This window comes from Myotis yumanensis, unplaced genomic scaffold (assembly GCF_028538775.1).
Source record: "Myotis yumanensis isolate MYYU_CA2020_CCGP unplaced genomic scaffold, mMyoYum1.0.hap1 SCAF_2, whole genome shotgun sequence".
Lineage (NCBI taxonomy): Eukaryota > Metazoa > Chordata > Mammalia > Chiroptera > Vespertilionidae > Myotis > Myotis yumanensis.
Window position 1 is genome coordinate 44,192,296 of NW_027223753.1, and position 13,910 is coordinate 44,206,205.

General features: G+C 39.0%; 1 protein-coding gene across 3 annotated transcripts in view; it reads left to right on the top strand.

Moving 5' to 3' along the window:
- PATJ (PATJ crumbs cell polarity complex component) overlaps nt 1–13,910 on the top strand; it is a 308,551-nt gene that overhangs the window by 129,313 nt on the left and 165,328 nt on the right. For all 3 annotated transcript variants that reach the window (XM_070405247.1, XM_070405248.1, XM_070405249.1), the window contains exons 23-25: nt 3,416–3,487; nt 5,214–5,391; nt 9,776–9,886. In XM_070405247.1, coding sequence (XP_070261348.1) covers nt 3,416–3,487; nt 5,214–5,391; nt 9,776–9,886 — 361 coding nt within the window. The remainder of the gene's footprint in view (nt 1–3,415; nt 3,488–5,213; nt 5,392–9,775; nt 9,887–13,910) is intronic.

The following is a 13,910-nucleotide window of genomic DNA, read 5'->3' on the forward strand; positions in this document are numbered from 1 at the left end:
CCAGTTCTCTCTGACACCAACTACTGGGAGTTATTGCAGACTCCACAGCATAAAGGTTCTGCCCTGTAAGACTGCCCTGACTTCAGATGCCAGTTGCCAGCTGTACTTCTGACCAAACAGCTTGAAATTGGGTGTTCCCACAGCCCCTCCCTTGGGCATGTGAGGAGGGCTCACAGAACTCAAGAAAGTGCTTTACTATCACTGGTTTATTATAAAGGATATAACTCAGGAATAGCCAGACGGGAAAGAGACACAGGGCAGGTGGTGTGGGGAGGTGTGGGTGTGCACAGAGCTTCCATCCTTCTCGGCACATCACCCGCCCAGCACCTTGAGGTGTTCTTCAACCTGGAGGCTCTCTGAACCCTGTCCTTTAGGGTTCTTTTTTTTTTTTTTTTCTTTATGGAGATCCCATTAAGTAGGCACAATTATTTACATCATTAGCCATTGGTGCTTGAACTCAATCTTTAACCCCTCTCCCCTTCCCAGAGGTGGGGCTGAGGGTGGGACTGAACGTTCCAATTCTAATCACCTGTTTGTTCTCTGGCAGCAGCACCCATCCAAAACTATCCAGGGTCCTACCAAGAATCACCTTATTAGCACAAACTCAGTTCTGGTTGAAAGGAGATTGTTATTAATAACAAAAGATGTTCTTATCACAAAGGAAATTCCAAGGAATTTTCTATGTCAGGAATCAGGACAGAAATTAGTTATTTATTTCTTACTAGAGGCCTGCTGCAAGACAATTGGTGCACTGGGGAGAGGGGGTGTCTCTCAGCCTGGCCTGCGCCCTCTTGCAGTCTGGGAGCCCTCAAAGGACATCCCCCAAGGGGTCCTTAGCGCTGCTGCAGAGGCGGGAGAGGCTCCCACCACTGAGCCCAGCTTCTGGCTGAGCGGTGCCCGCCCTGTGGGAGCGAACTGACCACCAGGGGGCAGCTCCTGCATTGAGCGTCTGCCCCTGGTGGTCAGTGTGCATCATAGCGACCGGTCATTCCGCCATTTGGTTGATTTGCATATTAGGGTTTTATTATATAGGATGTGGGAGAAATTTTGATGCAAAAAATGAAAAACTTGCAAAGGAAATGAATATTGGTTGAGCTTCAGTTACTAGTAAATGCCAGTTTTTTCTCATTTAACCTTTGTTACTGTTGCATAGGGTAATCAAAATATGAAAGTTTATGTGATGATTACAACTATCCAATGAATAATAATGTGATGTGATAAAATGAACACTTTACTTAAATTGGTGGAATCATGGGAGTATCATTTAGGGATTGCATTCAGAGGCTCATACACAGAATCCCCCCTCACCCCCCCTTTAGCATTGTTTTAACTAAGCAGGCCTTAATTTTTTTCATGTAAAAAGTTTTGAAGAAAGTGGTCTGTCAGGGTCTGAAACATGTTCTTCCTTTCTTCTCTGCTGTCCTTACTGGATGGCTACTCGTGGTTTCTTCATGATTTTAAGATGGAATGCTTCACCACCAATATCATCTCTGTCTTCTAAGCAAGGAGAAGGGAAGGGTGCAGAGCAAAAGCCTCCTGCCAACTGATTCTCCTCCATTTTAATAAGTTTTCCTGGAAGTCTCATCCAGGGACTTTTGCTTCCCTATCCTCACAGTTACCATTAACTGGAAGGAAATCCACAAATGTATTTTTTTAGAGCTGGCAAAGTGCCACCTGGAATAACAGAGTTCTGTTGGTAAGGGAAAGTGGGAGAGAGGACATTAGATAAGTAACCAGCAGATATCTGCCAGGCTGTTTGCCCCTGAATACTATGATCTTCTAATTATAAAAAACAGATTGGTGAAGGCAAGAAGGCCATGTGGTAGTGGGTGAGATGTTAATGATCCCTAAGGATCCCAATTTCTTACCTGATTTTTGGAATGTCTAGATCCTTTCAGCTTTCTCCTTTACAGCTACCCTTAAACCATCATATCCTAGAAAGTCTGTAGAATGGCAAGGAAGTTGAGTTTTGTTACTTTTTACAGGACAGTTCAGAGTTCAGAGAATAATGGAGCATTGAAACAGTGTGGAAAGAAAGACTTGGGTACTGTGAGGAAGTTGTGTAGAATGTCTGAGCCTCAGTTCCTCATATGAAAAATATAGTTATGTGGCCTGCTGTGCCTACTTCATGGGTTTTTTGTGAAAATGAAATGAAAGAGGTAGTGCCTACATTTTTATATACAGTAATACAGTTTAGAGTATCAGACATATTATTTCATTGGGTGGTCTATTTCATGGCACAGGTTAGAGTGGAGCTTTGCACTCCTGGCTCCTCTTCCAGATAATTATTATGGCAATGTCTCTACCCTATTAGATAGCACTATTTATTTTTTTTATTTTTTATTTTTTTAAATATATTTTATTGATTTTTTACAGAGAGGAAGTGAGAGAGATAGAGAGTTAGAAACATCGATGACAGAGAAACATCGATCAGCTGCCTCCTACACATCTCCTACTGGGGATGTGCCCGCAACCCAGGTACATGCCCTTGACCGGAATCGAACCTGGGACCTTTCAGTCCGCAGGCCAACGCTCTTAGATAGCACTATTTATATAATTACTCTGTAATTCAGCATTTTGTTATTAAGCAGCTCCATGCTAACATACATGATGGGTGAAAGTATGGTTGTGGTATGGTAGGTGGGAGGATTGGATTAGATAACATAAGCAAATCTCTCTGTAAACTGAAAAGTGATGTATAACTACACAAGATATTCATGGGATACCAGTGACGAGAATTATTTAGAGTGACAGAAAAATTTAGAAAGAAGGATCGTGTTAAGCCATTTATGTTGATCTATTCTCTGAGCTAGTCAATATCAAGTTTTAAGGAATATATCCTATATAATAAAAGGCTAATATGCAAATTGTCCCCTCTACCGGGAGTTCGACCAGGAATTCGACCAGGGTGTGGGCTGGCCTGTCAACCACCTGGGGCCCCTCCCTCCGGCCAACTACCCGCAGCCCCTCCCCCCCATCTGGCCCCGCCCCCATCCCCCCCCCCAATTGGGGGCAGGCCAGCTGGCTGACCTCCCCCATCCCCTCCCCCCTGCTGGCCTGGCCCCCAATTGGCCCCAATTGGGGCCGGGCTGGCCAGACTCCACCCGTCCATGAATTCGTGCATTGGGCCTCTAGTTTTTATATTGATAGAGGAACAAATATTGCACAAATCAAACACACAATTTTTTAAAATAGCATATAGAGTGTCACCGATAACAGAGCTTATAATCTATGATTTTCTGGTGCTGGGTAAATATTTGTTGAGTTGAACATTAAAACAATATATTTTTACTTTGTATGGACAGTTAACTATTGATGTAAATATTTTAAAAGCTTAAAAATTAGGAACTGTTTACATATAGATTGTGCAATTTTATGTTTTATAAATTGTGTGTGTATTTTTTTTCCTCCTTAGTGAGCTACCTGAGAGAGAAGAAGGTGAAGGGGAAGAAACTCCAAACTTCAGTCACTGGGGTCCACCAAGAATGTATGTTGATGACATTATTGGCTTTCTCAATAGAACAACACAATCAGCTGCTTTTTTCTTTAATTTAATATTACTGTCATTCAGTCATTCTATAATGATTGAGAAATTGCTATTCATATGTAGTCAGGCAAAATGACTTTACCCGATGTTAGGAAAATATCATACTCTTTCAGAGAAAGCAATTTTCAAATGTCCATCTAAGCACAGCTTATCACTGCTTCACTAAGGGCAGATAGGGCTGCCTTGATTACAGTAAAGCTTCTTTATGTATAAACAACAACAACAGTAGTGAGGCTGTACCATATACCAATTTATTTCTCCCTCCAATCCCTTGTGCCTTGCGTGAGCAAACAGAATGTGTTGGGCCCATCTTCTCTTAGATACTCTTGTAATTTTATGTAGGCATGAGGGGCGTACTTTATTAAGATTATTAAAGTCTTCCTTTAGCTGCTCTGTCTATTCTTCATGCATTATTAATTTCACTGTGCCCACAAAAACTGTATTTTCTTGCACTTATGAGTTTTGTCTTAAAAACTCTTAAGAACTGTTTTCTGAGCTACTTTTTTACTTGCATTAATTATTGGCTAATTAATGCAATTGGAGGGAAAAATTCATAATATGTTGAGGGTCAAGTTTTTTGTTTTGTTTTTGTTTTAATCCTCACTCGAGAATATATTTGTTGAATTGAGAGAGAGAGGAACGGGGGTCGGGGGGGGGGGGGGGGGGAGGAACGAGGAACATCAATATGGGAGAGAAACATGAATGGTTGCCTGCTGGAAGCTCCCCAACTAGGGATCAAACCCACAACCTAGGTATGTGCTCTGACCAGGAATTGAACCCACAGCCTTTTGGTGTACAGGACAATGCTCCAACCAACTGAGCCACCTGGCCGGGGCTTGATGGCCAAGTGTTATCCCATATGTTTTTGAAATGATGTGAAGGTAGGAAGAAAAGAAAGCCATCCTGCCTTAGGAGCAGATAAAATCTGTCCTCCACGTAAAGAACCCCAGGTTACACCTGCTGACTGGGAAAAGCAGCTTGGGGCAACAAGCCTCTCAATGGCAAATTTATTTTAGTCTGAAATTTTCTGCTTTTTGCAGAGACTCTTGATTTTTTCACCCATTTGTTCTTTCCTTAATCCAATCTTTGCTAATATTATGGATGTAGATGAAAAGGACTAATCACCAAAAACATTGTGGTAGGAGATGGGAACATTAAGGCCTAGCTAAATCTCTCAATTTTGAGTTGTATTTATTGTTTTAGATACCTATCTTTTTCAGAATTTAAATTTTCACATACGCCAGGAATTTTTTAAAATTTTTTAAAATTTATTGATTTTTAGAAAGAGAGAGGAAGGGGGAGAGAAAGAGAGTGAGGGAGAGAGAGAGAGAGAAACATTAATTTGTTGTTCCATTTATTTATGCATTCATTGGTTGATTCTTTCATGTGCCATGACCAGGGATCGAACCTGCAACCTTGGCATATTGGGATGACGCTCTAACCAATTGAGCTACCCAGCCAGGGCTATGCCATGAAATATCAATAATATTTTATGATTTGGGAATAAAGTACAATTTTCGTTACATTGGTAAAAATATATTTAGAAAATATATTTATATAAAATATGAGCCACAAGGATATGGTACAAATTGAACACTTACAGTAACAGTCCAACAAATTAAATTAACTTGTTTCATGAGTGTATTTTGTTTTATTCTTTTTACAGTGTTGAGATTTTTAGAGAACCCGATGTGTCTCTTGGTATTAGCATTGTTGGTGGACAAACCGTTATAAAACGCCTGAAGAATGGAGAGGAGCTTAAAGGTATATTTATCAAACAAGTTTTAGAAGATAGTCCAGCAGGAAAAACAAACGCTCTTAAAACTGGAGATAAAATACTTGAGGTAAATGATATTAAAATTCTGCTTTTGTTTGAATGTACTATGAAATAGTAAAATAATCATTTAGCCAGAATGCCTATCTTCATGTGATGGGGTATATGTGTGTACAATTGGGGTATTTTATTTAGATGCCTTAGTTTATATGTTGTTTGCATAATTGTATGAGATTCTAAAGTTAGAGTGGTAGCATATAAAACAATAAAACAAAAAGCCTCGATTGACTAAACAATTTCAAAATTTAACAAAATGAGGCCTGTGGTGGGCATCATGCTTTTCCTACAGTCTTTAACAAGCTCTAAATTGTATAAATGTGTGTAGGTGGGCTAGCCATGCCTGTCCTCCCAGAGTTGCCCTAGAAGTCGATGGAAGGATGAATCCATTGTTCACATGTGGTAGGCTTTGTAGAGTGGAATTTTAAGGGCACATCAAAGCACTGAGAATGTCCTGAGGTGTGAATCTGATACATTTCTTTGCATAGGTTTTATTGGATGACACCATATTGAATATCTTCAACCTGGGTATCGGCTTTTATATATAGAGATAGCAAAACCAAATACTGATATAGTCACAATTCATTGACCTTATTTGGGTTTGTGTTGATAGTTCTACACAGTTTAATCACAAGTGTAGTCTTGCATAACCACCACCACAATCAAGAAACTCAACTGGCCCTAGCTGGTTGGCTTGGTGCAGTGGTTCCCAAAGTGGGCGCTACCGCCCCCCGGTGGGCACTGCAGCGATCCAGGGGGGCGGTGATGGCCATAGGTGCATTTGGGGGCGATGAGTAACTGCTATTAAAATTTTAAAAAAATTAATTTCCAGGGGCTGAGTAATATTTTTTCTGGAAAGGGGGCGGTAGGCCAAATAAGTTTGGGAACCACTGGCTTGGTGGATAGAGCTTCAGCCTGCGGACTGAAGGGTCCCGGATTCTATTCCGGTCAAGGGCCCATGCCCGGGTTGCAAACTCAACCCCAGCAGGGGGTGTGCAGGAGGCAGCCGATCAATGATTCTCTCTCATCATTAATGTTTCTATCTCTTTCTCCCTCTCCCTTCCTCTCTAAAATCAATAAAAATATGAGGAAAAAAAGAAGCTCAACTGTGTCATTACCACAGGACTCCCTTGTGTTACTACCCTTCTATAGCCACTCCTCTCCCCATCGCTAGTTGCTGGCAACCACTAATCTGTTTCTCCATGTCTATTATTTTGTTATTTCACAGTTGTCACATAAGTGGAATCATTCATTATATCTCTTTTTGAAATTGGCTTTTGTTCACTCAGTGTAATTTGGTTGAAGGTTACTCAGTTTACTGTCTATCAACTGTTCATTCCTTTATATGGCTGAGTAGTATTCCAGGATATACTACACTTTAACCTTTCATCCATTGAAAGACATTTGGATAGTTTCCAGTTCTTGGCTATTCTGAGTAAAGCTCCTATAAACATTTGTATACAAGTTCCAGAGTGAAAATGAGTTTTTGTTTCTCTAGGATAAATGCCCAAGAGTGCAATTGCTGGGTTGTCTGCTATGCTCAGTTTTAGACTTGAACTGTCAAGCTGTTTTCCAGAGAAGCTGTACCATTTTACATTTCCACCAACAATGTTTGAGTGATCCAAGTTCTTTGCATCCTCACCAACATTTGGTGTTGTCACTATTTTTCACTTTAGCCATTCTGATAGGTATTTAGTGATATCTCATTATTTTCATTTGTGTTTCCCTAATGGCTAATGATTAATATTAAGAACTTTTCATGTGCTAATTGCCATCTGTATATTCTCTTCCGTGACATGTTTGTGCATGTCTTTTTTCTGTTTGCTAATTGGAATTTTCATTATTTCATTTTTTTAAATTTTGGTTTGTTTCCCCCCACCACCATCTTTCCCTGCTGTCAGCTGAAAATAAAGTATTCTCTCACTTGTCCATCATCACTTTTACACATACTAGTAAGAACCCACTGTTTTGTCTCAGATTTGATAATTTGTATTTCTTCAAACTCACTGTAGACTTGAAATGTTACACTTTAATATATAGCTTGTCAAGCATAGTCATTTGTTTACTTTTTTCCCTGAAAAGTATTACTTGCTTGTTTTGTTTTCTAAGTAAAGCATAATAATCACTTCTTTCTGTATTGAAACAATTGTATGAAGGATTTAGGTCCATATAAATAATTTTTTATACTAGGAAGTTTGAATTTAATATAATTTTTAGGAATGGCTATTCATCTGTGTTAATGGACACACTGTTGGGTAGATATTTTTCTGTTGTAATAGGACAGATTTCCATTCCCCCCTGCCTAACTTCCCAACTTCAGTGATTCCCATTTAACTCTGTGGAAAAGGGAAACAAAGGCTGGTTGTGACTGGAAGATGAAATAATTCTCTTGTGCCTCTACTTCTCTCACTGTTGAATGCTTTGGGCATTAGGTTATTTATAAGAAGCTTCATCAAACTGTTATGACAGCTTTTAAGCTTCACTTTAAATTTCTTCTCTACGAACTTTATTCATTTAATATTATTCCTATTCTTCCTCACTCAACTCAAATGAGAAGAGAGCTTTTACAGAGCATTAAAATCTGCCAATGGATGTCTGGTAGAATAAAAAGCCTTTTACTAGTAGACCTGCATGATGTGGCTCCAGCTGCCTCCCTGACCTCACCTCTCTTCTTCTTCCCCATCTTTCACCGTTCTTCGGACTCACCTGCCTTTAAATCCTCCTAACACACTAGGCTTCTGTCTCCTACCTGAGGGCCCTGGCTTCTCTGTCCCTCAGCTTCTCGGGTGCTCCCTTTTCTCCTTACTCTGCTCAGATTCAGCAATAGATCATCCTAATCACTCCCTTGCATTCTCTTTCAGCTCCTTTGATCCTCTTTTCTTTCCCTGAACTTGTGCAACTCTGCTTACTTCAGGTCTCTAGCCTCACCAGAGAAAATAACTGCCATACTGTCTGGTGGAAATTCATGACCACCCCCTCAAGTGGGCCTTTAGTTCTGCCCTGCAATCTGTAATATCTCCCCAGTTCTTTTATTCTCCTACTTCCCTGGGTAACTATTTCAAACCTCCTGTACCTCCTCCTCAGCCTTAATCTCACTGTATGGTCCTTGTTTCTTATTTCATTGACAAAACAGAAGCAGTCAAAAGGGAACTTCCCCTTGCTCCCACTGCATACCAATCTTTTGTCCTAACAGCATCTGTAACAACAAATGAACTATTTGTGCTTCTATCTAAAGCAGCGGTTCTCAACCTGTGGGTCACGACCCCTTTGGCGGTCGAACGACCCTTTCACAGGGGTCGCCTAAGACCATCCTGCATATCAGATATTTACATTATGACTCATAACAGTAGCAACATTACACTTATGAAGTAGCAACGAAAATAATTTTATGGTTGGCTCACAACATGAGGAACTGTATTTAAAGGGCCAGAAGGTTGAGAACCACTGATCTAAAGCCAATCTCTCTAACTTGCGCAGAAGTCATTCCCTCTTTGCTATCCAAGGATTGGCCTCTACAGTGGTCACTTCTCTCTCTCTCTCGTTCATTTTGCCTCTCTACTGCCTCATTATTGCTGTAATAGCTCCCATCTTAAAAACAAAAACCTGTCTTGATCCCACTTCCCTCTCCACCCACATTCCTATTTCTTTAGTCCCCTTATGGCAAAGCCATATTCACAAATTGTCACTATCCACTGACCATAAGCCACCCCAACAATTACCAAGGCTTTGTTACATGATCATTTTGAAAAATTGGTTCTATTAAATATGTTTTTTAAATAAAGGATGTCTTGGAGATTACGGGCATGTTCTCAAATTAGATTCTCTGAGATTTGTATAATAAGGAGCCATTTACCCTTACCCAAATTTATTAAGCACAAAATATGCCTGAAGAAGGAACCTACAGATGTTTTCATACTTCTTTTTTTTAACAGAATTTAAGAAATATTCAACCGCTTAATTGTGATAGTGGACAATTTGCCTGAAGTAATCATTCTTCTCAGTGTGAGAGAAGATCCCAGAGAGATCCCCACCCTTTCCTTCCCCGACCCAGAACTATGTACTGTGTTAGTGACAGGGGTGACATTATAAGCTCAGAGGCTTAAGGTTCTGTTACTGACTAAGCTACTATTTTGAGTAATTACATTTAACCAGGGCTATTGTTATTATGATTTTTGTCTTGTTTACTTTTCTTGAAGGTAATATGGTACTTCTGTAAATGTGTTCCAGAACAGCAAAGCTTTTTATGGGCTAATCTTATTTTTCCCTGACTTTGGTTTACTAGTAATTCATTAGACTCTGGCAGCTCTCATAACTATATTAAGCACATGAACGTTGAGTTGACCTATCCACGGTATCTACCGCCTCTCTAATGCAAATAAATGCCTTCTGTGCTGTAGGTGTCTGGAGTGGATTTGCAGAATGCCTCACACAGCGAAGCCGTGGAGGCCATTAAGAATGCAGGAAACCCGGTGGTGTTCGTTGTTCAGAGCTTGTCATCCACCCCAAGAGTAAGCTTTCGTTTATGTTTTCAAAGAGTTTATAAATATTCTCTGTATCTGTAAACCAAGCTTTAGCCTCCAAGTATTTTTCCACATATTTCCATTTTTACTATGGCCTAGAAAAAGCTTTGGCTTCATAAAAATTTAGTTACTCATTTCAGTTTCTCCATTGTTTTCTCCAGTTTTGACCTCCTAATTAAATTTGAGTCATTCCAGTGTGTACTGGTATAAGTCACAGTCTGTGGAAATTAACAGGCCTGTTTTCGATTTCTTGATTCCCTATTTACCAGCTTTGCTTAACTTGGAGGCAAGTTACTTGGTTTATAAAATACTTTGAACATAAAGAGGGTCAGGTATAAGAACATTCTAGTGATACCATCAAATGTTCTGTATATTTATTAAAGCATATATACAAACATGCTGCCTGGTGAGCATGGCTCAGTGGTTGAGCGTCGACCTATGGACCAGGAGGTCATGGTTTGATTCCTGGTCAGGGCACATGCCCGAGTTGTGGGCTCCATCCCCAGTGTGGGACATGCAGGAGACAGCTGATCAATGATTTTCTCTCATCATTGATGTTTCTCTCTCTCTCCCTCTCCCTTGCTCTCTGAAATCAATAGAAATATATTTTAAAAAAATACAAACATGTTATATTGTAAATTCTGTTGGGATTCTGAATTCAAAAATGGCTGTATTTGATCATAACATTTTTTCTAGAATAAATCACTCTTTTGGTATAGAATTAGAACTCTGATACACAGATGTCTGTGGCAGGATGAATATTTTATATTGCAGTGTGCAGCAGCAATGTCACCTTTAAGCCCTGTAACTGGACACAATGTTTATTTCTTTTTAACTTTATAATGGAAGGCAGCTGTTCAACACAAAGTGTCTGAACAGGAGAGAGAATGTCATATACTTTTTAAAATTTACAGTCCAATATAGTATTGCAGTGCTTTTCAACCTTTTATATGTCAAGGCATACAGAAAATAATAGTTGTATGTAAACTGGACAAACATATGCCCCAAAGGCCAGGACATCCATATGCTATTTCGACATACTTGTAACCTGCCTGCTGCAGCCTCACCGCACACGGGCAGCTCTGCTCCGACGCATTGTGCTGCAGTTCAGTCCCTTTTGTCTTAGTGCTGTGTTTATGCACCATCAGGACTAGTTGAGAGAGATGAACTGAATAAAGCCTTCTGATTTTCATACCATTCGAAATTCAAGATTTTTTTTTTTTTTTTAGGGAATCTACTTCTAAACTTATATAATATCGAGAAAGTAGTTTACGCCATCACTTTTATTTCTGGAAACTGAGTTCAGTAGGAAAATTGGCATGATTATTTCTCACCAAATGATACTTCCAAAGAAACCGTTTTGAACTAGAATGAGCCAATCAAATTACACATTTATGAGGCACTTGTGAATGCCCTGCCAAGAAAATGTTGAAAGCATTCACATAGGTTATAACGTCCACCTAAAAGTGCAGGCTTCTGTCCAGCCTTTGCTGGTGAGCTCGGGTGGATATCTTCTCCTGGATGAAATAAACAGTGCAATTTCTCTCAACTCTTCAAAAAAAAGAAAAAGAAAAACTCTTCAGCATCGTGCCATGCTCAAGTCACTCATCCCCCCTTTTAACCCCTAGGGCAGCAAAATAGACTGCCATGTTGTGCATGTGCCTCATCAAGCTTTGCACCCCCTGTGGTCCTAGCCAAGGGAGCATGTTCAAGTGATGGTGTTCGTTACTGTGCCCATGACTTGTTCCATTTTTTTTTTTTTTTTTTTTTTTAGCACAAAGTGATTCCTGTTGGGTGAGCCAATGAAAGGGATCAAGGTTCACATTTTTACAAATTGGTGTTCTCTTTGGCTCACTCATTGTTGCAAATAGTATTGATCATCACAGAAATAGGAAATATAGCCAAATGCATTATCACTTTTTACCAGTTTGCATTACTATGAGCCTTTCCCTCAAAGTCCCCAAAAGAAGTCATTTTCTAATGGCAGGCCCGATGTCTGTGCCGTGGTCACATGGAAATCTCATCAACACTGCGTGGTGTTCAACATTGTACTTTCATTTTCTTTGAGTTGTATTTTATTTTATTTTTTACACTTGTGCTTTTAACAGATGCTTTACATGTATCAACAATATATTACCTTTTTAATTTAACCTTTTTCTCCTGAATTTCTCAAGTGTGTTTTCAGCATACTAGAGAGAAATGGGTGTATCTATTCAGATTTACTTTGCAAATGCTTATTTGAGAGCAGAACCCATGATTTATACTGCATTCCTGTATAGATAGTTTTTATGCCAAGGTAATGTTTTCCCCACTTAATAACATAACTACATTTAACAGGGGCATCGTGTATTTTTTTTAATGTTCAAAAACAAACCCTGTTGGCTCTGTCTGATGTGGCTCAGTTGATTGGGTGTTGTCCCATGCATGAGGTTGCTGGTTTGATTCCCTGTCAGGGCACATACCCAAGTTGCGGGCTCAGTCCCCATAAGGGGTGTGCAGGAGGCAGCCAATGGACTTTCGCTCTCCCATTGACGTTTCTGTCTCTCCTGCTCCCTTCCTCACTCTCTAAAAATCAATTGGAAAAAAATCTGAAGAAAAAAAAAAACTTTTGAAATTGAGGTCATCCCTTCAGTTCATTAAATTTATTTTGTGTTGTTTTTTTCCCCCTATAGTCCATTTGTATTTCCTAATACCATTGTTTCATAATGGTGCCTACATTTTTTGACATATATATTTTGCATATTAATCATATACAAATATATTTTTTACTTTCACAAGAAATAGGCTCTCTTTTACTTTTCTTAAAAATATAGTCTTCTTGCCCTAGCTGGTTTGGCTCAGTGGATAGACTGTTGGCCTGCGGACTAAAGGGTTCCAGGTTCAATTTCAGTATCAAGGGCACATGCCCAGGTTGTAGGCTTGATCCCCAGTAGGGGCGTACAGGAGGCAGCCAATCAATGATTCTCTCTCATCATTGATGCTTCTATCTCTCCCTCTCTCTTCTTCTCTGAAATCAATAAAAATACATTTTTTAAAAATGTAGTCTTCTCAATAAGTCTCTTGTCTTCCACATTTTGCGTGATACATGTACAGAAATATATTTTTCTGCTATTCGAAAAACAGTGTAAACCTTATGAATGGCCACTGATATTCTGTCTCATCCCAAAGCTCTGCCATTCAGCTTAAGCTGGTTTTTCCTTGGGAGGACGTAGGTCCAGTGTGGGCAGATATCCTGACTTGTCAGGGAGGCAAAGTGTTCTGTTTTGTTTTAAGATTCTTTAGGACAAGAAACATATGCTTATAGATCTAGCATTTTTTTGAACTCTGATTTAGGTTGTTGTGTGTATTAAATAGAGAAATAAATATTAAGCACTACCACGGCATCTATTCACCTAGGAAGCACTGAATTTATGGTGATATATCATCTCATTTTTTACTTAAGTGAAACATTTCTGAGACTTTTTTATATATTCCAAAATTGATTTCTGTAGAAATAGCCTAGGGTGAGGGTTAACAGAAAAACACACAAAACAAACACACACAAAAAGTGAAAAAAAATTAACCCTAAATTGCATTTAGAAAGAAACTTTTTCTTTTTTTTCTTTTTTATTATTATTATTATTATCCCTAGACAGGTAGTTTCTTTAAATTTGTGAGAAAGGAGATCTGTTTTTTTCTTTTAATTTTTATGTTTGTCATCAGATTTTTATGCCAAGATTATTTGTATTTGTCATTTGAGGAGCCTTAATAAAAAAAAAAAACACTAAAATTTTTATATTTTCCTAAGGTGTTTCAGTAGTTTTATAAAAAGTAATCTATGCTCTTGGTACTATAAAGAATTCAAGTTATTTCTATGATGTTACACTCATTCATGTATAAATATTTATTGAGTGCAAATATGTATTGGGCTCTTTCTGAGCACCAGAGTTACAGTGATAAATCACACTAAATTCTTATTGGGCTTTTATTCAGTGATGTAAATAAAGATTTGAAATTCATTTTTACGCTAATA